The sequence below is a fragment of the Dictyostelium discoideum genome (assembly GCF_000004695.1).
Source record: "Dictyostelium discoideum AX4 chromosome 3 chromosome, whole genome shotgun sequence".
NCBI lineage: Eukaryota > Evosea > Eumycetozoa > Dictyosteliales > Dictyosteliaceae > Dictyostelium > Dictyostelium discoideum.
This window is the reverse complement of record NC_007089.4, coordinates 3,197,827-3,225,366: the sequence shown is the minus strand read 5'-3', so window position 1 is coordinate 3,225,366 and position 27,540 is coordinate 3,197,827. Positions and strand designations below refer to the sequence as shown.

The window sequence follows — 27,540 nt, the reverse complement described above, 5'->3', positions numbered from 1 at the left end:
AAGTTACTTCACTATTGAAATCACTTTACAGTTGTTCACCACATTATGTTCGTTGTATTAAACCAAACTCAAATATGAGAGCATTGGAATGGGATCAAAGTAAATGTGCTGAACAAGTGGCTTATCTTGGTCTCTTTGAAAATTTATTAGTACGTCGTGCAGGTTATTGTTATCGTCAAACTTTCTCTAAATTTATGCGTCGTTATTATATGATTGGTAAATCAACTTGGCCAAAATGGTCAGGTGATGCTGAAAAGGGTGTTAATCTCTTAATGGGTGAATTAACTCAAGAAATCAACATCAAAGAGGAGGTTCAATATGGTAAAACAAAGATTTTCATTCGTAATCCACAACCATTGTTCTTATTAGAGGATAAAAGAAATAAGAGATTAAATGATTTAGCCACTAAAATTGGATCAGTTTGGAAAATGTATAAACAAAGAAAATGGTATTTACGTACTTTAGCTGCAATTAAAATTCAAAGGACCTATAGAGGTTGGTTACTCGTTAGAGAATGTGTTAAACTAAAGAATCAATCAATTAGTATTTTCCAAAATAATAAAGAGAGAAATAGACAATCCATTAAACTTAGTAAAGCTGCCTTTATTGGTGATTTCCTCTCACTCACAAGAGATAACTATACCACTGCAACCTTAAAAAGAGAAGAAGGTCCAAATGCTGTTCTTCAACTCTCTTTAAATGTTTCCAAAGTTAGTCGTCATCATAAGATTCAAAAACGTTCATTATTAGTTACCAATGAAACCATTTTCACAATTACACCACATAAACCAAAGAAAGATGGTTCATGGTTTGCAATTAAACGTAAAGTGCCCTTCTCTGCAATTGAAAAAATTTCATTCAGTAAACTCTCTGATGACTTTTTCGTTATTCACATAATCAATGAACATGATCTCTGTTTGGAAACCAATAAAAAAACTGTATTAATTACCCTCTTATCAAATTTATATTCAAAACATTTAAATGGTAAAGAATTGGTTTTTGAATTCAAAGATTCAATTCAATATCGTAATCAAAAAGGTCCTTCAGAATTGAAATTTGTAAAGGTTGATTCAATTCATGAAAAATCTTCAAATTCACCTCAAGCTAACTCTCCTTCTTTTACTGCAAAAGCAGAAAAGAATTATTTAAAAGTTTGTGTTTTACCTGGTCTTTCTTCTGAATCAAAATCTATTTTAATTGAAAAATAAATCTTTTTTTTTTTTAAACAAAAGATAATTTTCATTTATTTATTTATTTATTTATTTATTTATTTATTTATTTATTTATTTATTTATTTTTTGATTTATAAATTATTATATAAAAAAATGAAACTTATTATAAATAAAAAAAAGCATTTTTTATTAAAATTTAATTAATACTAAAAAAATAAGAAAATATATTAGAGTTTTATAAATTTTTTTAATTATTTTTTTTTTTGAAATTTTTTTTTTAAATAATTATAATAATTATTAGAAAATAGGATATTTTATAAAAAAATAAAATTATTTATAAAAATTCTAACCTTTATTATTTTTAAAAAAAAAAATAATAAAATATATTAAAAAAAAAGATAAATAATATTATGTTTTGATTAATAAATAAGGAATAAATTATTTAAAAAAATTAAAAATCTTATATTTTAAAATTTTTTATTTAAATATTTATTTTACACCCATTATTTTTTATCATTTTATTATAATTTTCAATAATATAAGATATCATATATTTTTATGTTTTAAAAAATGAGAAATTACAATACAGCCTTTTTAAAAATTTTAATTTCCCCTATAATTATGCCGAAATTATGAAAATAATTAAAATTTAAATTTCTGCCAGATCTGAAAAAACTATTAATAATTACTGTGATTTAAAAAAAAAAAATTTTAATTAAAAAATTTACTCAGTGGCAAGACTTTTTTTATTCAAAAGATTGTAAATACACTTCCCAGGCCATGGCTCTTGATATTTCGAAGGTAAAGAAAAAAGATTTTTCAATCATTTTGTACAAAGAGCGATGGCATATGGAACAGAGTATGAAAATGATGCTATGATCGAGATTAAATGTCCTTTTAAAGAAGCCACACTTTTAATGAAGGTAAGAAAATCAAATTCAAACTTAGATATTTTGATTAGAACAAAAAATATCAAAAAATTTTCAAATAAATAAAAAAAAAAAAAATTAAAAAAAAATTAAACTTTTAAAAAAATATAAAAAAAAATAAAAAAAAAAAATAAAAAAAAAACCAAACGACTTTTTGTGAGAAAATTTTTTTGTGTTTAAATTTTCTTCAACTTTTATTTTTTTTTAATCATCAAATAAAAATGTCCCAAATAGTATGTCTTACAATAGATATAATTAATAAAATGGTTATTTATTTAAGAGATAGAAGTGTAAAAACCCGATTAGGTATTAGAGAGAAAATTGAAGAAAATAATATTTCCCTCAAAACATTTCAAGATAAAAATGGTTATAATATCACATGTTTAGAAGGTGAAAATTTGTGTTTGAAGGGCGCAAATAAAGAAAAAAGACAAAAACTTTCAATATATGTATCATATTCAGAATTTTGGGGTCATGTTTATTTCCTCCATACGTTGGATCACTCTCTGCCATATAAAATTTTAAATATACTTAAAGAGAATAAACTCGCCTATCCGAATATGTATACTGATGTCCGATCTTATTTAATGGTAGTATGTCCATTATGTGCGCATGCTAATCTCAAAAACTTTGTGATTCCCAATTTTAAACAAGAGGAATATGAAAAAATTTGTGGAATTGTTGGGGTTCCACCAACAAGTCCACAAATTTTTTCAAACCAATCAAAACCATTAGATAAGTGCCGTGGTAAAGAAACAATGCCTTTGTCTTTTATCATTGATTGAGAATTATCAAGTGAAGTTGGGACTCCGATTATCTTTTCACCAATCATCAATAAACTAAAACTACTACCTTCCACTTTGAATTTTATTCCAATGTCTGTTTCAGTTCCAGAGCTTTTCACTGAACCATACCTACATACTTTCAAATCGTTTCCTCTTTATAAATCAAACTCTTTTGTTATTTGTATTGGTCGTTTCAATAATGATGAAAATTGGAATATCCCTTTTTATTTAATAATTGTCGTAGATATTAATTATATTAATATTGATAACCATTATCTTTTAAATTCTCAACCTTTGTTACAAGATGTGGTGAATGAAAATTTTTTATTTACAGAATTTGAACTCAGAGAAATAAAAAAAATTAATGGAAATTGTGCCATTCACCGATGTAGATATAAATAAAAAAGAATATATTATTTTTAAAGATTATTTTTTTTTTTAATTACACCATTTTCATAATTTTATACACCATTTTTGCAGTATTTAAAAAACATTAATATTTACTTATTTTATTTTATCTTTTTTATTTAATATAAATTAATTATTTTTATTTTTATTTTATTTTAATTTATTTTCTTTTATTTTAATTTTATTAATTATTTTTTTTTAATATTATTTTTTTTTCCCTATAATTAATTTAAATAAATTTAAAAAAATTTAAATAATATAACCGAAATGCAAATGAGAGCCTATATCTGTTCTATCTCCTTTGTAGTTTCTCACAAAGGAAGAATAAATACTTGGATACCCCATACTATCTTTTAAAATCTTTATCACTCATTTTTTGAATATCTAATAATTTGCTATTCGTTTCTTAAAATATGAGAATTTGTGGTAGTTTAATTTCTCATAAAATAGTAAAATTTCTTACGTTTTTTTTTCTAGTCTGCTTGTGTACTTGCTTGTCTTCAGTAAAAATTATTTTAAAATATAAAAATAAATCCATCTCTTTTTAAATATTGCTAATAAAAATATAAAAAAATGGAAAAATAAAACCGACTTCAGGAGTAAATAATAGTTTAATAATCCAAACCAATAAATAATTAAAATTTAAATATTGGATATTTATCTTTTGGAATTCTCCCTTGGAAATATATTTTTTCATCATCCAACATTCTAAAGAAACTATCCCGATTTGAAAGGGGTGTATTTTTTTACACTAAGGACTTTAAAAATTTTTAAAAAGAGGGAACCAAAACTCCAACAAATAAAAATTTAATATATTATAAATATCAAATGTGAAAAAAAAAAAAAAAAAAAAAATTTTAAAGGTTTAAAAAAAAAATCAAATTCAAAATCAAATATTTTAAAAACTTCAAATATCAAAGAATGTTATTGAAAAAATTTAAATACAAGAAAAAAAAAAAAGGAAAACAAAAAAAAAAAATTTAGAGATCTGGAGTGAATGAAATGTTTTGTTAATTTTAATAAAAGTATTCCAAAACATTTAATTATTTATTTAGAAATCAATTGAGCAATAAACATCACCTGAAATGCATTGAATGTTGGTACCAAAACATTGTAATGATTTAGAAGTACAAACTATTTCTCCATCTAGATTATCAGTGCTACACTCACTTCCCAATTTAGTTATACATTTTGTTTTTCCAAATCCTCTACATGAAACTGTTTCAGTACTATTAATTGTAATTCCAAAACGATTGGATCTACAATAAACCTTTGGACTTGGTACTGGTGTTGAGGTTGGTGTAAGAGATGGAGTCTCAGATGGTGTTAGAGATGGTGTCTCGGATGGTGTTGGAGATGGTGTCTCGGATGGTGTTGGAGTTGGTGTCTCAGATGGTGTAAGAGATGGAGTCTCAGATGGTGTAAGAGATGGAGTCTCAGATGGTGTTGGAGATGGTGTCTCAGATGGTGTAAGAGATGGAGTCTCAGATGGTGTTGGAGATGGTGTCTCGGATGGTGTTGGAGATGGTGTCTCAGATGGTGTCTCGGATGGAGTCTCAGATGGTGTTGGAGATGGTGTCTCAGATGGTGTTAGAGATGGTGTCTCAGATGGTGTTGGAGATGGTGTGTATTGGGAAGTGGAGTTAAGATCGAATTTAATCATAGAACCATTGATATAGTAAAATAGAGCAGTATGATTATAGAGTGGACCAACATTAAGTTCATAGGTACTATCACCAATTTTGTTATAAGGAATAGATGAGTACACTGGACAAGCATGAGATGATAAAATATTAACCTCGTAATTACAATAATTAGCACCCATACCAAGTAATTTGAAATCTTGATTTTTATCACAATAAATATTAAACCAAGTATTTCTAGAACAACCATAGTTAAATTGAGTTGCTTTATAGTTAATTCTAACTAAATCAACTTGGGAAATATCATATGATGCTTCAAATAGATCACCAGCTTGAGAAAAAGAATCATTATTTTTTCCACCATTAATACATGATTGATAAGTATATTCTTCTGAATTCTTGAAATTTGCTTTTGAACAATAATTTGTTTTTTCAAATAAATTAAAATAGAGTGTATAATTATATCCATCACCAATAAAAGGTGATAAATATGCTTTATATGGTAATGAATTTGGTGATCTTTTTTTTTAATTTTAGAAAAAACGAAAAACGAAAAACGAAAAATAAAAAATATTCTGATAATTTTTGAAAATAAAAAAAAAAAAAACTTACAATTTAAGGAGTGTTAAGTTGTATGAAACTGAACCGTTGTCTAAATTAAAAAATGGCATATTTAAAAGTTGTTTTGATTGGTTAAAATTTCCTTTTGATGCAATTGATGGAAATTCAGAAATTACCAAATTGTTACCATTAAATCCAGAGTTAGGATTTATTTGAAACACTAGTTTTTCACCATCTTGATAATAATTAATATCTTCAGTTTTTAAACAACCAACTATTGATATAAAATACAAAAATGATAATAATAAAATAACTGATTTAAAATTCATATTGGTTAGGTTTTTTTTTTATAATTATTTTTTTTTTTTTTTTTTTTTTTTTTTTAAAAAATTAGGGCAATTAACCCTCAAAAGCTCAATTCAAAAAATCAATAAAAAGGTTTTTTTTTTTTAAAAAATAAAAATAAATAAAAACAAATTATATGGACGTGTGCAGAATTTTTTTTTTTTTTTTTATTATTTTTTTTTTTATTTTTGCGTTTAAAAAAAAAAAGTAAAAACTTTTTTTTAAGTGATTGATCATTTTGTTGGATTGCAATGATAATATTATTTAATTCTACTAAAAATTTACATTATATATTTTAATGATATTTTGGAATGATTGTAAAAAATTCAGTGTGCGTGGTGGTACTGTTGCGCTATTTTCATTTTTAATTTCATTAAAATAGAAAAAAAAATATAGTTTAATGTAATATCTTATCCTCCACCTCAATAACAATATATTTAATAAAAAAAATTTTGAAATGGAAAAAAAAAAACAAAAAGTTGAACAACAAATTTCAACAAATTTTGACAATATGAATTCTGATAGGGTGAAGACGATGAAGGTCACTTTGATTTATTATCTCATTCAATTCAAGAAGAAGAAGATAGTTTAATTAATGAAATAGGATGTTTTACTATTATTATAGAATGTGGTGGTTCAAACAATTAAAGATCCAACAACAGAGGAGGATTATAAATCAAATTCAATGGAAAGAATGAATTCAGAACCTATTAAACTTTCTATTGTGTTGGTGAGTTATCGTATGAACATGGGTGCTGCGACCGCCAAGACCAAAGAATAAAAAAAGAATTTTATTCGGGTCATAATAAAAAGTGGTATTTAACACTGTTTTGGTATATCATAGAATGTTATATCGTAAATAGCTTTGTGGTTCACAAAAATTATAACAAATATAGCCTATCCTATAGAGAATTTCGTAAAACTATTTTGGAAGATTTAAATGGTCACCAAACCCTTAGAAAGTACGCTCCAAGTTCAACTTTTTCAATTTTTTCCACTTTTTTCAGATTTTTCAAAGAAAAAATAATGAAAAAAATTAATAAAAAAAAAATTAATTAATTAATTTAATCAAATAAATATTCATTTTAATTACCAAACAATCTAATTATTATTTTTATTTTTAGTTTTTTAAAAAAAAACCGTTAAAAAACTTAATTGATTTTTTCTTATTTTCAATAATTTTTTTTTTTTTTTTTTTGAATTGAGCTTTCGAGGGTTAACTACATGGTGAAAAGTTAACCTGCCCCTTGCTTTTTTTAATCTCAATTCAAAAAAACTTTTTTTTTATTTTTTTAATATCAATTCTGTTTTAATATATTCTTAGATTTTTAAGACCAAAGAAGTTATAAATTTTAGTATAAAAAGTTTTTAAAAATGTTCAAAGAAACCTAATTAATTCATGCAATACATATAAAAATAAATAATAACTATCAATCCTCTTTGAGATTTAAATAAAACATCTTGTATTAGTCTCTCGATTGCTAATTGTCTTAATATATTTTAAGAATAATAAATAAATAAACAAAATTAAATAATATTAAATAATATTATAAATGGTTGTACAATAATAAATTCTTTATTAATATTATTAATACCAATATCCTAGATTCTCATTCAAGAAAATAAAATGTTTTTTAAAATAGTTAAAATAAATATTAAAATAGTTTATTTGGAAAAAAAATTTTAAGAAAACCCTGGTTATATTTATTTATCATTTCCTTTAATATTGAAAAAACATCTTTTCATTTATGAGATAACAAAAATTAATTTGATGTAATGTTAGAGTAATGAAAATAGTCCTAAATAAAAAAAGTCAATTAGAAATAAATTGTGATATTTGAAGTTGAGGTTGGAGTATCTGTAATATTAGGAGTTGAGGTTGGAGTATCTGTAATATTTGGAGTTGAGGTTGGTGTGACTGTAATATTAGGAGTTGATGTTGGTGTGACTGTAATATTTGGAGTTGAGGTAGGAGTAACTGTAATATTTGGAGTTGATGTTGGTGTAACTGTAATATTTGGAGTTGATGTTGGTGTGACTGTAATATTAGGGGTTGAAGTTGGTGTAACTGTAATATTTGGAGTTGAGGTTGGTGTAACTGTAATATTAGGGGTTGAGGTTGGTGTGACTGTAATATTTGGAGTTGAGGTAGGAGTAACTGTAATATTTGGAGTTGAGGTTGGAGTAACTGTAATATTTGGAGTTGAGGTTGGTGTAACTGTAATATTAGGAGTTGAGGTTGGTGTAACTGTAATATTTGGAGTTGAGGTTGGTGTAACTGTAATATTTGGAGTTGATGTTGGTGTAACTGTAATATTAGGGGTTGATGTTGGAGTAACTGTAATGTTTGGAGTTGATGTTGGTGTGACTGTAATATTTGGAGTTGAGGTAGGAGTAACTGTAATATTTGGAGTTGAGGTTGGTGTAACTGTAATATTAGGAGCTAAAGTATGAGTCACTGTAATATTTGGAGTTGGGGTCGGTGTGACAGTGGTTTTATGTGCACCTAAACTCTGGGAAGCATTAATGGATAAAAAAATTAAAATTAATGAAAATAATAGATTAATTAATTTATTTTTCATTTCTTGAAAATAATTTTAAAACTTTAAATTTATATTTTTGAAAAGGTTATTTTTGAATAATAATGAAAAAAAAAAAAAAAAATTTATTTATTTATAGAAGATAAAAAAAAATTATTATAATAATCAAATAAAATAAAATAAAAAAATTTAATAAATATAATTCTAAAGTGGAAAAAAAATCAAGTTTCTTTGGAGATGATCAGATTAAAAAGGCGATTGTAATAAAAAAAAATTAATTTTCTAAATAAAATCATGTGGCATTAGAGGTGGTATATTTAATTATAGTAAAAGTACAACATTCAATTTTGTTCCGTTAGACTTTTTTATTTTTATTTTTTTTGTACAGAGTCAGATTGTAATCATTTTTTTTTTTTTTTTTTATTATTTTTTTCTTATTGGATTCTCGTTGATTTATTCTTTTTTATATGAATCTTATTGTTTTATTTTTTTTGATTTTTTTTGGATTTTTTTTTTTTGAACAAGGTAAAATAAAAAAATTTTATAACAAATCATTTTTGAGATTAAAAAAATTGGGTTTAAGGAAATTAAAAAAAAAGATGCAAACAAAACTTTATTAAAAAAATTATTTTAAAAAAAAGGTGGCTGCTGCTGTGGCAATTAAAAAAAAAAAAAAAAAAAAAAAAAAAAGAAAAAAAAAAAGAAAAAAAAAAAAGAAAAAAAAAAAGAACCATATAACTTTTTTATTTTTTTTTTTTTTTTATTTTCATTTTTTTTTTTTTTTTTTTTTTTTTCTTTTTAAATAACTTCGTATTTTTACTTTGTTCTTGTAACAACAATATGAGATAATGTGATTAAAAGATCTCTTGATTCAGATTGTGGTAATTTTAATAAGGATTGAATTGCACGATTACAATATTCGATAGCTAAATTTCTAGTTTTCTCGATACCTTTACTTAAAGCAACCAACCTCTTTGCTTCTTCAACATCACCAATCTCTGAAAACTTTCTTTTAATTAATTTCTCTAATTGTGGGAATTCTTGGGTTGCATATAAAACTGGTGCTGTTGCTAATCCCAAAGTTAAATCAACTGATGTAGCTTTTCCACATTCTTCAGCTGATCCTGTATAATCTAATAAATCATCAACAATCTATTTATTGTATATTTTTTATTATTAATAAAACAAACAAAATTTTATCTACTATTATTATTATTATCTATTATTATTATTATTATTATTAATTACATACTTGAAAAGCTAAACCTAAATTCTTTCCAAATTCAGTTGAAATATTTATAATGTTTGAATCTGCACCAGAAAGGATAGCAGCAGATCTACAACTGTTTGTAATTAAAGAACCAGTTTTTAAATAAGTTTTTTGTAAATAATTATCAAAAGAGACGACACCATTTGATTTTGCTTGCATAAATTCACCCTCAACCAACTCGGCCAAGGCAGTTGACATACATTCAGTTACATCTGGATTTCTAATTGTTGATAAAACTACTGATGCTCTTGCCAATAAATAATCACCACATAAAATTGCCAATTTATTTGTATAACTATGATTAATCGATATTACATCTCTTCTAGTTGATGCTTCATCAATAACATCGTCATGCACTAAACTTGCTGTATGAATCATTTCAACAATTTCCGCTAATTTTAATTGTGATCCATGTACTGTTGATGATAACGCTTTTGATAACAACAATACAATTGTTGGTCTTATTCTTTTACCCTTTTAAAAAAAAAAAAAATTAAAAATTATTATTTATTCTATTATTGTGTGAGAGGAGAGTGAAAAAAAAAAAAAAAAAAAAAAAAAAAAAAAAAAAAAAAAAAAAAAAAAAAAAAAAAAAAAACTTACTTTTAATTCAAAATAATAACTTGAAATTGAAGATAAAATTGGATGTGTTTTTTTTGAAGGTGAAGGTGAATAAGTACTATTTGCACTAACACCATCGGTAATAGTTTTCATTATATTATGTGTCATGTTTGATAAATCATTTTCAACAACTTTAAAAATTTCATTTCCTTTTCTTTTTCCTAAATTGTTTAATGGATCTAAAAGTTGGATTTGTTCTAAAGTGTCGTTATCTTTATCTGTATTATTGATTTTTATATTTTTATTTAATTGTTGTTGTTGTTCAGGAATCGGATTATTTAAATAGTTTTCAATTATAAATGATTTATTTTTAACTTTATCAAAAAAATGAGTAACAATCTCTATCATATTTGGTTTTGATGGTTTTGGTTGTTGTAAACTACAATAACTTCTAACATATTGTTGTTGTTGTTGTTGTTGTTGGTGTTGTTGTTGTTGTAATGTGTATTTCGTTTGAATTAAATAATTTTTAACTATTGTATTACAAATTCTACTATTACTTTTATTAATTATTAACCGTGACATGATTTAATTTTATATATATATGTATGTAAGGCTTTTTTATTTATCTTTATTGTTGTTTCTGTGGGATGTAATTTTACTATATATTGTTATTACTTATCATAACAATATTATTATTATTATTATTAAAAAAAAAAAAAAAAAATTAAAAAAAAAAAAATTTTAAAAAAAAGAAATAAAAGAAATAAAATTAATAAAAAGTATGAAAAATAAAAAAATAAAAAAAAGTTTTTAAGATTAAATGGTAAAAAAAATAAAAAATTAAAAAAAAAAAACAAAAATTTTAAAAAAATAAAATTATTCGCTTAGGTGAATGCAAAAAAAATAAAAAAAAAAAAAATAAAAAAAATTGTAAAATAAAATATTTCGATGACAAATTTGTTCGAAAACACTTTTGTTGATAATATGTGTGGTTTAATTTGAATTTCCACACAAAACACCCCTACCCACAATTTTGTAAATTCAATAATTGTTTAATTAATTTTTATTTTTAATTTTGTTATTTTATATATTTTTTTTTTTTTGAAAAAAAATTTTAATTTTCCAAGAATAGAAATAATTTATTTTCTACTTTTTCTATTTTTATTTTTATTTTTGTTATCAATATTATTATTATTATTATCATCGTTGATATTATTATTATTATTATTATTATTATTATTTACATTATTATTATTATTATTGTTTTTTTCAGTAAATTTATTATTTAAAGCAGAACCAACTCTTGCACTTTGAATTCTATATTGTAAAATTGCAGATCTTAAAACATTTCTTAAAAGACAAGCCACAGTTAAAGGACCGACACCACCTGGAACAGGTGTGTATGCAATCGATCTACTGTATGCCTCTGGATCTATATCACCAACCATTTTATATCCTGATTTCTTTGTACTATCTTCTTTAAAACTAATACCAACATCAATTAAAATTACTCCTCTCTTTAAATCTTCTTTTTTAATTAATCCTGGCACACCTGTTGCAGACTATTTTTTTTTTTAAAAAACCAAAAAAAATTATTATTATTATTATTTGTCCTACACCAAATTTAAAAAATTATTAAAAAAAAAAAAAAAAAAAAAAACTTACAATAATTAAATCAGCTTGTCTAATTGATCCAAGATGATTTTTTGAATATTTATGAATTATGGTAACATTTGCACCATTCATAATTGATGGATTTGTTAAATCCTTTTGTGATAAAATAGTTGCAATGGTTCTACCAACTAAATTACTGCGTCCTAATACAACTACATTTTTACCTTCAACTTTAATTTTATAAGCTTTTAAAATTTCTAAAATACCTAATGGTGTACATGGTATATATAATGGTCTGTTTTTTTTTACCATTAAAAAAAATAATTAGTATGATATAAAAAATGAAAATAAAAAGATAAAAAACTTACTTTTTAGAAATCATAATTTGACCTAAATTTGTTGAAGTTAAACCATCAACATCTTTTTTTGGATCAATTGATTGAATGATTGCATCTTTGTTCAAATTATCAGGTAATGGTAATTGAACGATTATACCATGAACTGAAGGATCTTCAGAATGATATTTAATCTTTTTTATTAATTGGTCCTCTTTAATATCTGATGAAAATCTATCCAATGTAAATTTAAATCCAACATCTTCACATCCCGTTCTCTTTGCTTTAATATAAGATTCAATTTGTTTACTATCTCCTACATAAATTACAACTAAATTTGGTGTTACACCAGAGTTTTTAATAAAATCTTCTGTATCTGCTTTAATTGATTTTTTCTATTTTATATATTTATATATAAAATTATATTATAAATTTATTTATTGTTAATAAAATAAAATAAAATAAAAAATAAAGAAATAATATATCAAACACTACTTACAATATGAGAAGCTAATAATTTACCATCTAATTTTACTGGTTGAAATGTTTTTTTTGGTGTAATTGGTATGTTTTCAGTTTGTGATTGACTTAATGGTATGTTTGTAGTGGTAGTATTAACGGTTGAAGATTCGATTTTTGGTTCGATATTGGTTGTAAAGTTTCTAAATAATGATGATGTTGTTATTGGAGTAATATTAAATCTTTTAAATGATTGATTAGTTGAAATTAAAATATTATTTGTATTGAAACCATTTTTTAAAGATTTTAAACCTCTAAAAATCATTATTTAATTTATTTTGTATTTATTTGTATTTGTTACTTCTTTGCTTTATGTTTTTGAAAATAAAAAAAAAAAAAATAAAAAAATTTCCCAAAGCTTTTTTTTTTTTTTTTTTTTAAAAATATTTTATTTTTATTTTTTTAATTATTTTTATATTTTATTATTATTTTTTTTTTATAGATTTTCTTTAAAAAAATAAATAAAATTAAAAATAAAAATAAAATTATTTTTAAAAAAAAAAAATAAAATAATTAAAAAAAAAAAAAATTAAAAAAAAAAAAAAATATAAATAATAAATCAAAAATAAGACAAGAAGAAAAAAAAAAAAAAAAAAAAAAAAAAAAAGTAATAATAAATCAAAAATAAAACAAAAAGGAAAAAAAATGATTTACATTTTCGATTATTAAACCCATTGAGATATTAATTAATTTTATTTTATTTTTTTTTTTTAATTTTATTTTTATTTTTATTTTCGAATTTTTTTTTTTTTTTTTCTCAAAAAACGAGCCGAGTCGTTTTTTTTTTTTTATTTTTTTTTTTTTTTTTATTTATTATTTTATTATTTTTTTTTTTATTATTATTATTATTTGATTGTGTATAAATTTTTTAAATTTATACATTTAATATATATAGAAAAAAAAAATGGTTAAACCAGGAGGTCCAAGAACCCATCAATCAAATAGTTTTACTAATAGAATTAATAAATCTAATAATCAAAATAATCCAGATAGAATTGTATCAAAGACAAAAACCAACCTTAGAGATCGTGCCACCATTAAGAGGTTGGCTATGTATAGTGAAAGACCAACTAGAACAAGAGATGGTAAATTAATTAGTGGTGCATTCATGTCAAAGGATACATCACATGATACTAGAATCAGACCAGATCGTAGATGGTTTGGTAATACACGTGCTATTGGACAAGATCAATTGAATACATTTAGAGAAGAAATGGAATCACAAGTTAACAATCCATACAAGGTATTGTTACATGCATCAAAGTTACCATTGGGTTTATTGAAAGACAGTACCAAGAAAACTCAAATGAATCTTTTAACCACCGAATCATTTCAAACCACATTCGGACCAAAGAAACAACGTAAACGTCCAAATTTAAAAGCAGTTACCGATTATGAGAATATGATTAACAAAGCAGCTGAAATCACCAGTGGATACGATGAAACTAAAGATAAAAATATTAAACCTGATGAAGATGAAATTGAAACTCGTCGTAAGGATATTTTCGATAAAGGTACATCAAAGAGAATTTGGGGTGAATTATACAAAGTTATCGATTCCTCCGATGTATTGGTACAAGTTTTGGATGCTCGTGATCCAATGGGTACTCGTTCTCGTCATGTCGAACAACAATTGAAAAAGACTTCAAAACATAAACATTTGATTTTCATTCTCAATAAATGTGATCTCGTACCAACTTGGGCAACCGCACGTTGGGTTAAGATCCTCTCAAAGGAATATCCAACATTGGCATTCCACGCTTCAATCACTAATCCATTCGGTAAAGGTTCATTAATTCAATTACTTCGTCAATTCTCAAAATTACATTCCGATAAGAAACAAATCTCTGTTGGTTTCATTGGTTATCCAAATGTTGGTAAATCTTCAATCATCAATACACTCAAGAGTAAAGTAGTTTGTAAAGCTGCTCCAATTCCTGGTGAAACTAAAGTTTGGCAATATATTACCCTCATGAAACGTATCTATTTAATCGATTGTCCAGGTGTCGTTCCTGCCACTGGTGATTCAGAAGCTGAACTCGTATTAAAAGGTGTTGTTCGTGTTGAAAATTTAGAAGATGCTACCATTTTCATTCCAGAGGTTTTAAATCGTATTAAAAAAGAATATATCGTTAAAACTTATAACATTGCCGAATGGAAAGATCATGAAGATTTCCTCACTCAAATGGCCGAAAGAACTGGTAAACTCTTAAAGAAAAGACAACCAAATATGAATGCTTGTGCTAAACTTGTTCTTTATGATTATCAAAAAGGTAAAATTCCTTACTTTAAAGCACCACCACATTTAACTCCAGAACAAGAAAAAGAAGATGAATTAAATAAAATTAAATTAGAATCAACTGATAATAATGATAATGATAATACAACCACTACTCAACCACAACAATATCTTGACGAAGCTGAAGTTGATCAAGATACTGACAAATTATTAAAAGAAAGAAGAAAACTTTATGGTGATTTAGTTGTTAATCAAAAATTAAATAATATTCCAGTTAAATCTGAATTCACTGAAGAGGATGCTCATGGTGAAGAATATGTTGATCCATTTGACGAAGAACCAGATTGGGATGATTTATATCAAAAAGAAGAAGATAATAATGAAGATGACGACGATGAAGATGATGAAGAATTATCAGGTGAAGAAGAGGAATTAGATGATGAGGATATTTTATATGGTGAAGAAAATTATGATGATTTAGCAGATGGTGATTTGGATTATGATGAAGAAGAAAAGGTTGATCAAATTAAATCAAATGGTAAAAATGTAAAGAAATCATCAAATATTAAAGTTAAACAAGAACCAATTAATAATAAAAAATCTGTAAAAAATGTTGAATCACCAGTAACAACTAAACAAGTTGCTGTTAAAAAAGAAAAAGTTGAAAAAGTAGTAACTCCAACTACCACCACCACCAATAAAAAAGCAGTTTCCAAAGATACTAAACCAACAATTGTTGAAAAACCAACTGTTGCTGCTGTTAAATCAAATAAAAAAGTTGTTGCAACTGAACCAGTTGTTGAAGAACCACCAAAGAAAGTTGCTGCTAAGAAATCAACAAAAGCTGCCGCCACTGTTGCTGAACCAGTTGTTGAAGAACCACCAAAGAAAGTCGTTAAAAAATCTGCAACCAAAGTCACTGTTGCTGAACCAGTTGTTGAAGAGCCACCAAAGAAAGTCGTTAAAAAATCTGCAACCAAAGTCACTGCTGCTGTTGCTGAACCAGTTGTTGAAGAACCACCAAAGAAAGTCGTTAAGAAATCTGCTAAAGCCTCCGCTGCTGTTGCACAACCAGTTATTACTGAACCAGTTGTTGAAGAGCCACCAAAGAAAGTAACCAAAAAGTCTAATAAAGCTGCCACTGTTGTAGAACCAGTTGTTGAAGAACCACCAAAGAAACAACCAGCTGCAGCTAAAAAGAAGGTTACCAAAAAAGATGTCGCTCAAGAAGATGATGGTCAAGATGAAGAACCAATCCAAGAAGAAAAACCAATTGTTAAAAAGAAATCAGTTATTAGTAAAACCGCACCATCATTAACTAAAAAGCTTGAATCAATTCAAAATAAAGTTTCAGAATCAACAAACAAAACAACAACTGAAACTCAAAAACCAACTGGTAAAAAAACAAGAAAAGAATATAATGAAATGCCAGAAGTTGAATCAGATTCAGAAGCTGGTCCAAGTAAAAAAGAACGTAGAAAGGCAATCAATGCTTCAAAAGTTGGTGTTCACTTTTATGAAACCGCAAATGTTAAAAATAGAAATAGAGATAGAAAAGTTCCAAAGAAACCTAAATATCAACAAATGGCTGGCTTCAATTCCAAAGTTTCAAAATCAAATAAATAAATAAATAAGAAAAAAAAAATAAAATAATATAAACAAAACAAAAAAAAAATAAGAAAAAATAAAAAAAAATAAAAAAAATTTAAAAAAAAAAATAATTCTAAAATTAAAATTTAACCTTCACATAATGTTTTAGGATTTTTCTAATCATTTTTTTATTTATTTAATCAATTTTTTATTTTATTTTTTTTTTGGAAAAAAAAGTCGTGATTCGCTCAATGTTTTTTTTCATTTTTTTTTTTTTTTTTTTTTTTTTTTTATTTTTTTTTCATTTTTTTTTTTTTTTTCATTTTTATGTTTAATTCATTTTTTTTTTCCTTTCATATTACTAATTGTTCAAAGAAATGAACTCATTTAAATCAATCACATCATTAGCTAGTGGATTGTCACAATCAATCTTCAAAAGAGGATTCTTTGTTCGTGGTAGAAACACAATGGAAATTAAAGATCCAAACGCTCCAACGTAATCATCAAACATATAAATTATAAAACATTAAGATATATATAAAATTATTAGGAAATACTAATTCAATATTTTTATAAACCAAAACAATAAAAAATCAAAAAAAAAAAAAAAAAAAAAAAAAAAAATCAACAACAAAAAAAAAAAAACAACAAACTCATTTTAATAATAATAAAAATAATAATAATAATAATAATAATAAAAATACAAAATTAAATAATAATAATAAAGTACATACCCAATTAAACATTTATATTGCTTTGATCGTAAGGTTAAAGGTAAAGCAGGTGCTAAATTAGTTAGATATAATGATTTTGTCCCAGCAACAATTACAGGTGGTGGTTTACCATTAAAAAACATTTCAATAGAATGGGGTAGAATCAATGGTTTAATCTCAAGTAAAAAGTTTTATAAAGAAAGAAAATTCCTTTTAGTAGGTTGACATTAAAAATAGGCACCATTAAATCATTATTAAATATATGGATATATTTATTTATATTTATTTATAATTATTTATAATTAATCATTAATTATTATTATTATTAAATTATTTATTGTAGAATATTGATGATAAAGAGAAAATTATTGGTAAATTATCACATGCTCAACTTCATCCAATAACAGAAAGAGCAATGTTTATTAAATTTTGTAGATCAGCTGAAGATCCAGAAACTTTCAAATCAGAGGAATTACCACATTTAACAAGAGAAAGAAATAGAATAGAGAAATTTCAAGCTGGTAGAGTTATCAGAAGGGCAAAAGTTGATCTCCAAAAGATCGATTTATCATTTAAACCAGCCATTAAGAAATCAGATTTATTAAAAGATAGATTAGAATAGATTTATAAAACCTAAATTAAAATATAAAATAAAAAAAAAAAAAAAAAGTAAAATAACAAAAAAAAAAAAAAAAAAAAAAAAAAAAAAAAAAACTATAAAATACATTAATAATACCAATATTTATCATTTACTTGTCAATATAAATTTTTTAAAAAAATAAAAAAAATAAACATAAAATTACAAATAGAAAATTAAGTAATTAATTATTTTTGGATAATGATAAAAAAAAAAAAAAAAAAGAGAAAGAATTAATTTTTAATTTTTTTAATTTTTTTTTTTTTTATTCTATTTATTTATTTTAATTTATTTATTGTAATAAATAATTGGATGATATTGCTTTCCAAAAATTATGTTTGGTATTTTTAATAAAGTTCTTCCTAATATCAGGATGATTATTTTCATTGATAATTGGATTTGAAATAATTTGATTCTAAGAGAGAGAGAAAGAAAAAATTAATAGTTGGATTGATTTTTAATAAATAAAAAGTTAATATATATATATAACTAAAATAAATTATACTTACAATTAAATAGATTTTTTTAAGATCTTTTTGTTTTGTAAAAGTTGTTAATAAAATTTCTAATAAAGGTAATTCCCAAATATATTGAAAATAATTTGTATCTAATTGATAATATTCTTCTTGAATGATTTTAAAAGAGACTAAACAAGTTTGATTTAAATTACCAAAGAATTGAGAGACTACAATAGCTTGCATAGGTGCACGTAAAAAATAGAAACAATCAAAGATTCTACGAGAGAGAAAAGTTAAATACTTTGAGTTTGTAACCGAGGTTTTAACAGGATCACTATAGAATGCAGTCTCCAATCCACAACCTAATAAATAATATCTTAATGCTTCACGATGGAATTTCCTATCGAAATGAATATCACCAATATAAATTAAATATCTACCATTATTGAACACCGTTAGATTCTTATTTGATTGTTGTCGCTTCTTTTGTTGTGAATCAATTTTAACACCAAATATTTTATTCATTCTATTTAATGTATCTAAATAAACACTATATAATAAACTCTCAATTTCAATTGAAAAATGTTTACTATAAATAGTATTAATTAATTAATTAATTAGTATATATATATATGTTAAAATAAGATCTTATTTTAGTTTTTTTATAAATTAAAGATAAATGATGTATACTTTGGAAATGTTATAGTATTTGAAATTTGATTTGAAATTTCATTATAAAGATCTAAATTTAAATCATTTTGAACTTTTTTATAGGTTTGTATTGAATGAATTAAACCAACAAAAATGAAAATCACACGATTAAAAAGTGATTTCTTTTCTAAAAGATTTAAAATTCCAGATATTTCAGCAGAGTTTTTACTATAAAATGTATTACTTTTATAAAATGTCCAATGATAACTTTTTTGATCATATGTTGGTAATATGGAACTAATGAATCCAATATAAAGTTCTTCACTTTTAGAATTAATTTTTGTTTTATTCAATGATGATTGAGAAGTTGTTGCTGTTGTTGCTGTTGTTGAGGTTGTTGTTTGAATAGGTTTTGCATATCTTTGAATATCTTCATCATCAATATCCATATCACTATCATCACGATCACTTCCATTCATATTATTATTATTGTTATTATCGTTATCGCTACTACTAGTAGTATTACCATTACTGTTGTCATCTGTATTTGTCGTATCAACAGTACCATTATTATTATTATTTTCGGTTTTAATTTTATATGTTTCATTTTCAGATTTGATATTTTCATTATTACTATTACTATTATTATTTAAATCATCATCAACTGCCATTGGGGTTTGATTTTGAATTAATTTCTTTTCTTTATTTTCATTATCCATTTGTTTTCCTATTGATGCTAAAAATTCTACAATATATACAAGTTCACAAAATGTTGGTGATGCATCGGAATAGGGTGATTCATTACATACTTTTAGTAGGTTTGAAATGGATTTTACAGTTTCCCATTTCGATCTATCGATTAATATTGAAAACATTCTTTCAGCTATAAATTCAGATGGTGGACCATGTTTATCTAATAAAAGTTTAAATGATTCGGTGACTGCTGAATTGGTTTTTGCTTTTCCATTTGTATTGGTTGCCGTTGTTGTTGCCGTTGTTGTCGATGTTGTTGTTGTTGTTGTTGTTGGTTTTTTATAATTTTTTAAAATAATACCATATAAAAATAATTGATAATCTACAGAATTTGAAGATGGTTTACTATAATCACCACTACAACCATCATTACCACCTAAATAATCGATTAAAATTGTTGATGATGCTTTCAAATTTCCCATTCCAAATAGATCCATAGCTTTTTGATAATAGATTAATTGAGTTTGTTGTTCACTTAATGAATAATCTTTTTTAAATGATTCAACAAGATTATAAATCTTTATAGGATCATTATCTTCTATAATAAATTTATCAAATATTAATTTACTATCTATATATTTATTCATTTCACTTTCACTAACACTACTACTACTACCATCTTTATCAGTGTTATCACCACCACCACCACCACTACTACAAACACCATTCGAATTGATATCTATTAATTCATCATGGATAATATTATCATTGCTATATTTAATCTTTTTATATAAATTTGGAAATTTGGAATTGAGGGTTTGAATGAAAATACGACGACTATTCCTAGTGGTATTACAATTTAATTTCTCGTCATTAAATAAAATATTATATATTTTAAATAAAAGAAAATGAATACTATCTATTAATCTATCATCATTTAAAATTTTTATAACCATTTCTACCATTGAAAAAAATAATTGTATTGATTCTTTATCCAACTTTTTAAATTCATCTAAATAATAAGTTTTATAATTATCTAATAATAATAATAATAATAATAATAATAATAATAATAATAATAATAATAATAATAATAATAATAATAATAATAATAATAATAATAATAATAATAATAATTTTTATATTCATTAGTTCTATTTATTTATTTATTTATATAAATAATCTATTTAATAATAAACCTACATTGTATTAAAGTTGATTTTAATAAATTACTAAAATAAATTTCTGTTTGTCTTGATGATAAAAATTTATTTAATTCTAAATTTAACCTAAATTCAATATCTAGAGAGGTTGATATATTGAAATCTGTGATATCTGAATTTAATATTTCAATAATTTTCAAAAGATTATTTGATGCTAAAGCCTTTTCAATTTGAAAATTTTTATTATTTTCATATTGAACTGGAATGGTTGTAGCTGTGGTTGTATCCATTGGTTTTTGTTTTTCACTATCATATAAATCAATTGTTTTGCATGCTATAATTAAACATTCTATCTTTTCTTTATAGATTGATAATTGTTGTAACTTGTTACCTACTACACCTTTTATGAATGATGCTTGTTTATATAGTTGTTCTGATTTTTCAATGATTTCCAAGACATGTGGAGAATTTATAATTTTATTTGCTCTATCAAATAATAGTTGAGCATCATAAAAATTCTCTTTATAAAATTGAAATTCACCCAATTCAAATAATATAATTGGTACAACTTTATCAACATCTGATGGCTTATTGCTATCATAATTCTCTGATATCCATTCATTTAAAAATAAATTTGATTTATAAAATAATTCTTCTAATGATGTTGTTGTATCAATTATATCTTTATTTACTGATGATGACGATGATGAAACATTTGAAGATAATGAAATGAAAGAGGGTGGAGTTGGTGGTGGTGTTGAAGGTGGTGTCATTGGTGCATTTGATATATTTGATTGTTGTTGTTGTTGCTGTTGTTGGTTTACAGATATTAAATTTGGTGAGGATGGTGAACTTGAATAATTTGATAATAAATATTTAATTGGAGTACCTTTAATAATACCTCTAAGTATCCATCTATTTAAAAATGTTATATACTCTATATCTACATCTGTTTTAGACTCTAATTGTTCTAATATATTTCTTTGATGTTTAATTGGTATATTCTTTTCAAAATCATCTAACGAAAATTTTAAAGTTGTAATTACACTAATAACTAAATCAATGATTAATTTTGATCTTTTTGATGTTGTTAATGTACCATTATTATTATTAATACCACCTGATGAAGATGATAACCCTGTTTGTGTTGATGATGAAGTACTCGTAGTAGTGGTAGTATTTGTTGTTTGTGATGATGGTGGTGGTGGTGGTGTTGAAGAAGGTGAAGTATTTGCAGAAGATTGTTGTTGTTGTTGTTGTTGTTCAGTTTGATGTTGTTGTTGTTGCGCTGTATATTTTTCATATTGTTTTAAAAGTGTTTTAATTATTGATGATACATTTGGATGATTCGATTTACCAATACTTAAATCTTGTAAATGATTAATTAATTTAATTGGATTTAATAAGAAATCAAACCAAGTATCTGTATACTCATCACCCATGGCATTTGCCAAAGGTGAGAGAATTGTTGGCATTCTATCACCTTTCATTCTCCTCTATTTATATTATATATATATAAATTTATATATATATGTATTTGTGTGGTTGGTGGTGATGTCAAATTAATAAAAAAGAAAAAAAAAAAAAAAAAAAAAAATGAAAGTGAAAATGAAAAAACAATTTTTAATTATCTTCAAAAAAAAAAAAAAAAAAAAAGTTTATTTTTTAAAATGATTTAATTTTTTTATTATAATTATGAATTTAGTATAGAAAAATATAGGAAACTCAAATACACTATGATATAAAATATAAAAAAAATGAATGATATTATTATATATTTTGAAATTTTGAATTTTTTTTTTTTTTTTTTTTTTTTTTTCTAATCAAAAAAAGTTTATTAAATTTAATTATTTATCATTCATTTTTTGTAACTTTTTTTTTATTTTAAAAAACAATTAGTAGGGAATATGTTTTATATAAAAAAAAAAAAAATTTAAAAAAATTGATTTGTTGTTGGTTTATTTTATTATTTTTATTTTTTTTTATTAACTATTCTGTTTTTTTAATAATTGCCTCGTTTTTATTTTTTTATTTTTATTATTTAAGTAAATCTAATAAATAAAAGAATTAAATCTTAATTATTTTACTTTTTTTTTTTTTTTTTTTAATTGTTAAGCGATTAATCAGATAATTTTGATAATAGTCAAAAAAAAAAAAAAAAAAGTTTTGTTTATTAAATTCAAATATTTCTGATATTAATATCAGTTAATTTTATTATATATTATAGATAATTAAAAAAAAAGATAGTTGTAATTTAATTATGATACAACTTTAATTTCTTCTTTTTCATCAGATTTGTTTTTACATTCTTTTTTTTCACTATCTTCATCATTATTATTATTATTATTATTATTTTCATTATTTTCATTATTTAATTCAGTAATTTTATTTTCAGATTGTGATGGTGAATTTAAAGTTGAATTTGAAGAAGGAGATTTAATTTTATCAATTAATTTATTCCAATATTGACCAACGATTTGATTAATTTTAGTTGATAAAGTATTGATATGACCAGTGATTGTACCTTTAATTTTATTTTCAACAACTTCTTTAATTGATTCACTAAACTTTGAAATCAAATAATTGTAAAGCCATTTAACTTTACCAGATTCTTGAACCAATACTTCCAAATTCTCAATTTTAAAAACGATATTTGTAATTTTAATCTCTGGTGTATTGGTTTCTTTATTAGTTTCAATATCAAAAGTCAATGATGTGAAACCCTTTTGACAATTTGCACTAGCAAGACCTTGATCCTTTAAATATGGGAAGCCCTCTTGTTTATATGACCATGAGAAATTCTTTAATTGTGCAGTGAACCCTGATACTGATGCCGTTATACTATTGGTTTCACTAAATTCAACATCGACTCCCTCTGGTGGTATATTTAAACCTGCAAATACTAAATTTGATAATTCATATTTAAATCCTTTTGTAATACCATTAACTGTTGGTATTTGTACTTTTAATAATTGATCTGTAATAAATGGTACAATTGTATTTTTAATTTCTTTTATAAAACTAAATTTAATAAAAATAAATAATATTAGTATTATTAAAAAAAAAACATTTTTTTTTTTTTTTAAAAAAAAAATACACACTCTTTATTTTGTTTTAAGAAATCAATTAATTGTTCTTTTGATTTAACTTCAGAAATGAATTTATTACCTTTTTCTAAAAATATTTTAACATCTTCTCTTTGAGTTACTTCACCAACTAATTTATTTGATTTTAATTGTTCTTTTAAATCACCTGCAATTTTTTCACCTCTTTCAATTAATACTTTAAACTTTATAATATAATTCAAAAAAAAAAAAAAAAAAATTAGAATTATTATAATAATTATAATTATAATTATAATTATTATTATTATAATTTTTTAACATACTTCAGGTGAAGATGGATCTAATTTTGTTTCAGAAGTTAAAAGATTTTCAAAAACTTTTTTACTATCATTAAAGAGTGATGATACTTCAGGATTAGATGCTATTTGATTAAAGATTTGTTCACCTTCATCAACTAAACTTTTAATTTGTGGATCTTTTTCTTTTAATGATTCAACCCATTTCTTACCCTCAGCAATACCATTTAATAAAGTGATACGAGTTGATTCTGCTTCTTTTAAATCAAAGAATAACTTTTTCATTTTATCCAAGTAGAGTGAATTTTGATCATTCTCATTAAACTCCTTAAAGATGGTGGAACCTTGGGCGAATAGGGATTCAATGGCTTCTCTATTTAACGAGGCTTTAGTCGAGGTGAGATTGAATTCGCCGTTTTCGTCCTTCATTCCCTCCAATAGCTCTTTACCCTGTTGAATGATTGATTGAACTTTATCCTCCTTACTGAATAGGTCGATAAAGTTCTTACATTCACCAATCAATGCTTGTGCCTCTTGATTTTGTTTTACCTCTGTCAATATATTCAACCCTTTTTCCATCAACTCTTTGGCTTCTTGTTTCTTTAATACCGTATCAACCAATTGTTTACTATGTTGATATAACTCTTTACCACTTTCCAATTCTTTAATCTCTTCTAATAATATATTTGATTGTTTAATTAATTCTTTACCATTATTAATAATCTCTGTTTCATCAAATTCATCAAAATTTGCTTCTTTAAATCTATCTTTAATTTCATCCATTATATCTTTTTTTTCCTCTTCTTCTTCTTCATTTGTAAATATAGCATTTTCTTCTTCTTCTTCTTCTTCTTCCTCTACTTCTTCTTCTTCATTTTCAAATTCATTATCTTCGATTTCTTTATCTGACATTTTATTTATTTATTTATTTGTCTATTTATTTTTATTTATTTTTATTTATTTAATGAACTAAAAAAATAAAAAAAATAAAAAATAAAAATAAAATTTTCTTTGGTATTACGTATATTTGTTCGGGTGTGTAAAATTAAAATTGTGTGTGTTTTTTTTTATAATTTTTTTTAAAATTTTTTTTTTTTTTTTTTTTAATTTTTTAATTTTTTTTTTTTTAATTTAGTTAGTGTTTTAAAAAAAAAAATTAATGAAATAGAAGAGAAAAATAGAAATAGAACATGCAATTGTGGTGTGTAATATAAAAAAAATGATTTTATATAAAATAAAAAAATTAAAAAAATAAAAAAAAATAAAAAAAAATGATTTTTTAATTTTAATTTTTTTTTTTTTTATTTTTTTGAGAAATCAAGATAATTATTTTATTTTTTAATTTTATTTTTTAAATATGAATTTAGTATACGAAAATAGAGGAAATAAATTAACATATAAATAATTAGAAAAAAAAAAAAAAAAAAAAAAAAAAAAAAGAATGGTTACATTCATTTTTTTTATATTTTATATGATTTTTTTGTATTTTTGGGTGCTCAATTTTTATATATTAAATCCATATTAAAAATTAAAAACTTGATCATTGATTTTTTTGGTTAAATAATTATGATTTTTCACTTGGTGGAATTTGCTGAATTTTATTTAAAAAACTTAATTATTTAAAATAAAATTCAGCAAATTCAATCAACAAAAAAATCATTATTATTTAACCAAAAATTCAATACCGTCAACAGTTGAAGAATTAAGTTTCAACAAAATTCCCATCATTGTCATGATATACCTTTAAGTTGTATTTCATCCAAAAACAGAATTTTTCTTTTTCTATTTTAAAAAATAAAAATAAAAAAAAAATAAAAAATAAAAATAAAAATAAAAAAAATATATAAATTTAATTTTACATTTTGATTTACATCTTTATTTATTAAATGTAAATAGGTAATCCGGTTTCACTATACTGTTTTATGGACCAAAAACTGAAGAAAATAAAATAAAAAAATAAAAAAAATTTTATGATTAATATTAGTTTTTATTAATTTTATACAATTAGTGTTTGTGTGTTTGGAGGAAAAAAAAAAAAAAAAAACTCACTTGATCTTCCATTTGGGGGTAAATTGTTGTTATTTGTTTTGGATGTGGTAGATGAATTCGATGGGGCAACAAGTGCTTTCATCTTGTTTGGGCCGTTACTATTTGGGAACATTTTATATTAACTAATTTTTGAAAAGTATAAAAAAGAAAAAAAATAAAATAAAAAAAAAAAATTTAAAACCCAAAAAAAAAAATAAAATTATTTTTTTTTAAAAAAAAAAAAAAAAAAAAAAAAATATAAATATGATCGACCCAGATATTTTTGGATTTGTGGAAAAAAAAGAAAAATAAAACCACTTTTTTCCAAATAATTTCTATTAATTTTTTTTTTTTTTGAAAATATTGCGCAATCAAAAACTGATATGCCTGATTTTTTTTTGTTTTCATAGATTTAAAATATCTTTTTATTTTTTTTTTCCCTTAAAAAAAAATTTATAAATTTAAATAAACATTTCTAAAAACAAATTCAAAAAAAAATAATATATAATAAAATAAAATAAAATAAAATATATTAAAATAAAATAAAATAAAATGAAATGAAATAAAAAATAAATTAAAAATAAAATAAAATGAAATGAAATAAATAATAAATTATTTATTATGGTATTTTTTTTTTTTTTGTTTTGATGGTTTAGAAAGAAACTGATAAAACATTTAAATTTGCAGGTTGAGTACCTTCAATAATGAGTCCAAAAGTAAAGGAAGCATGAGCATTGATTGATGGTTGGTATGATGGAAGAGTGAGGATACCATTTGGTAAAAGGTTAACATTCCAAATTGAGTTATTTGAATGATCTCTTAATCTTAAAGTGTAATCAGTGGCAATGTAAATTTGTTTAATATTTGTATTTAAATTATTTGTGATTGTAATATCATATTGAGTGAATCTTTTATTACCACGCGAACCATCTACCCAAGTACCAACTACTTTTGTTGATAATGAAACCTCATGGCAATCATTAATTGGAATACAATTACAAACACCATTATCAATTCTACAAACTTGACCAAATTGACAACTATGTGGACCACATTGGTATGGGAAACTTGCTGATGCAAATGCAATTGATAATAATAAACTTAATAAAATAAGAATTGATCTCATTTTAATAATTATTTAAATAAAATTTTTTTTTTAATACCTGTTTTTATAGCTTTAATAAATATTTTTATTGATATTTAATTATTTAGAATTAATAATTTAAAAACTTTAAATACCTTTTTTTTTTTTTTAAATTATTTTTTTTTTTTTTTTGTTTTTTTTTTTTAATATTTTCTTTAACACCCGTGACACCAAATAT

At 23.2% G+C, this 27,540-nt stretch overlaps 16 protein-coding genes across 16 annotated transcripts in view; 7 read left to right on the top strand and 9 right to left on the bottom strand.

The window, feature by feature from the left end:
- Nucleotides 1-1,208, top strand: part of myoA (myosin IA heavy chain) — a gene marked incomplete at both ends in the record, with an annotated part of 3,312 nt that extends 2,104 nt beyond the window's left edge. The window contains one exon of the mRNA XM_636271.1: nt 1-1,208. This exon is cut by the window's left edge and continues 1,651 nt beyond it. Coding sequence (XP_641363.1) covers nt 1-1,208 — 1,208 coding nt within the window.
- Nucleotides 1,209-2,014: 806 nt separating this feature from the next.
- Nucleotides 2,015-2,167, top strand: DDB_G0280305 (hypothetical protein; the record flags this gene model as incomplete). Its single annotated transcript, XM_636270.1, has 1 exon — nt 2,015-2,167. The coding sequence occupies one exon, from the start codon at nt 2,015-2,017 to the stop codon at nt 2,165-2,167; it is 153 nt and encodes a 50-aa protein (XP_641362.1).
- A 155-nt stretch (nt 2,168-2,322) lies between these two features.
- Nucleotides 2,323-2,886, top strand: DDB_G0280303 (hypothetical protein; the record flags this gene model as incomplete). Its single annotated transcript, XM_636269.1, has 1 exon — nt 2,323-2,886. One exon carries the CDS (start codon nt 2,323-2,325, stop codon nt 2,884-2,886), a length of 564 nt encoding a protein of 187 aa, XP_641361.1.
- Nucleotides 2,887-2,976: 90 nt separating this feature from the next.
- DDB_G0280301 (hypothetical protein) lies at nt 2,977-3,288 on the top strand (the record flags this gene model as incomplete). The annotated part of the gene is made up of 1 exon (XM_636268.1): nt 2,977-3,288. The coding sequence occupies one exon, from the start codon at nt 2,977-2,979 to the stop codon at nt 3,286-3,288; it is 312 nt and encodes a 103-aa protein (XP_641360.1).
- Nucleotides 3,289-4,345: 1,057 nt separating this feature from the next.
- Nucleotides 4,346-5,827, bottom strand: DDB_G0280299 (hypothetical protein; the record flags this gene model as incomplete). Its single annotated transcript, XM_636267.1, has 2 exons — nt 4,346-5,456; nt 5,550-5,827. The coding sequence occupies 2 exons, from the start codon at nt 5,825-5,827 to the stop codon at nt 4,346-4,348; spliced, it is 1,389 nt and encodes a 462-aa protein (XP_641359.1).
- Nucleotides 5,828-6,300: 473 nt separating this feature from the next.
- Nucleotides 6,301-6,624, top strand: DDB_G0280297 (hypothetical protein; the record flags this gene model as incomplete). Its single annotated transcript, XM_636266.1, has 2 exons — nt 6,301-6,369; nt 6,469-6,624. 2 exons carry the CDS (start codon nt 6,301-6,303, stop codon nt 6,622-6,624), a joined length of 225 nt encoding a protein of 74 aa, XP_641358.1.
- A 1,036-nt stretch (nt 6,625-7,660) lies between these two features.
- On the bottom strand, nt 7,661-8,425 carry DDB_G0280295 (hypothetical protein; the record flags this gene model as incomplete). The annotated part of the gene is made up of 1 exon (XM_636265.1): nt 7,661-8,425. One exon carries the CDS (start codon nt 8,423-8,425, stop codon nt 7,661-7,663), a length of 765 nt encoding a protein of 254 aa, XP_641357.1.
- A 774-nt stretch (nt 8,426-9,199) lies between these two features.
- coq1 (hexaprenyl pyrophosphate synthetase) lies at nt 9,200-10,799 on the bottom strand (the record flags this gene model as incomplete). Its single annotated transcript, XM_636264.1, has 3 exons — nt 9,200-9,535; nt 9,636-10,127; nt 10,257-10,799. The coding sequence occupies 3 exons, from the start codon at nt 10,797-10,799 to the stop codon at nt 9,200-9,202; spliced, it is 1,371 nt and encodes a 456-aa protein (XP_641356.1).
- A 557-nt stretch (nt 10,800-11,356) lies between these two features.
- Nucleotides 11,357-12,950, bottom strand: DDB_G0280291 (methenyl tetrahydrofolate cyclohydrolase / NADP-dependent methylene H4F dehydrogenase; the record flags this gene model as incomplete). The annotated part of the gene is made up of 4 exons (XM_636263.1): nt 11,357-11,779; nt 11,883-12,126; nt 12,200-12,561; nt 12,657-12,950. The coding sequence occupies 4 exons, from the start codon at nt 12,948-12,950 to the stop codon at nt 11,357-11,359; spliced, it is 1,323 nt and encodes a 440-aa protein (XP_641355.1).
- A 639-nt stretch (nt 12,951-13,589) lies between these two features.
- DDB_G0280289 (hypothetical protein) lies at nt 13,590-16,550 on the top strand (the record flags this gene model as incomplete). The annotated part of the gene is made up of 1 exon (XM_636262.1): nt 13,590-16,550. The coding sequence occupies one exon, from the start codon at nt 13,590-13,592 to the stop codon at nt 16,548-16,550; it is 2,961 nt and encodes a 986-aa protein (XP_641354.1).
- Nucleotides 16,551-16,891: 341 nt separating this feature from the next.
- On the top strand, nt 16,892-17,849 carry DDB_G0280287 (hypothetical protein; the record flags this gene model as incomplete). Its single annotated transcript, XM_636261.1, has 3 exons — nt 16,892-17,010; nt 17,242-17,443; nt 17,571-17,849. 3 exons carry the CDS (start codon nt 16,892-16,894, stop codon nt 17,847-17,849), a joined length of 600 nt encoding a protein of 199 aa, XP_641353.1.
- Nucleotides 17,850-18,156: 307 nt separating this feature from the next.
- DDB_G0280285 (hypothetical protein) lies at nt 18,157-18,847 on the bottom strand (the record flags this gene model as incomplete). Its single annotated transcript, XM_636260.1, has 2 exons — nt 18,157-18,279; nt 18,374-18,847. The coding sequence occupies 2 exons, from the start codon at nt 18,845-18,847 to the stop codon at nt 18,157-18,159; spliced, it is 597 nt and encodes a 198-aa protein (XP_641352.1).
- Nucleotides 18,848-18,984: 137 nt separating this feature from the next.
- On the bottom strand, nt 18,985-22,319 carry DDB_G0280283 (hypothetical protein; the record flags this gene model as incomplete). The annotated part of the gene is made up of 2 exons (XM_636259.1): nt 18,985-20,702; nt 20,870-22,319. 2 exons carry the CDS (start codon nt 22,317-22,319, stop codon nt 18,985-18,987), a joined length of 3,168 nt encoding a protein of 1,055 aa, XP_641351.1.
- Nucleotides 22,320-23,087: 768 nt separating this feature from the next.
- On the bottom strand, nt 23,088-25,102 carry DDB_G0280281 (hypothetical protein; the record flags this gene model as incomplete). The annotated part of the gene is made up of 3 exons (XM_636258.1): nt 23,088-23,850; nt 23,931-24,118; nt 24,218-25,102. The coding sequence occupies 3 exons, from the start codon at nt 25,100-25,102 to the stop codon at nt 23,088-23,090; spliced, it is 1,836 nt and encodes a 611-aa protein (XP_641350.1).
- Nucleotides 25,103-26,072: 970 nt separating this feature from the next.
- Nucleotides 26,073-26,351, bottom strand: DDB_G0280279 (hypothetical protein; the record flags this gene model as incomplete). The annotated part of the gene is made up of 2 exons (XM_636257.2): nt 26,073-26,125; nt 26,240-26,351. 2 exons carry the CDS (start codon nt 26,349-26,351, stop codon nt 26,073-26,075), a joined length of 165 nt encoding a protein of 54 aa, XP_641349.2.
- Nucleotides 26,352-26,870: 519 nt separating this feature from the next.
- Nucleotides 26,871-27,344, bottom strand: DDB_G0280277 (hypothetical protein; the record flags this gene model as incomplete). Its single annotated transcript, XM_636256.1, has 1 exon — nt 26,871-27,344. One exon carries the CDS (start codon nt 27,342-27,344, stop codon nt 26,871-26,873), a length of 474 nt encoding a protein of 157 aa, XP_641348.1.
- Between the last annotated feature and the right edge of the window lie 196 nt (nt 27,345-27,540).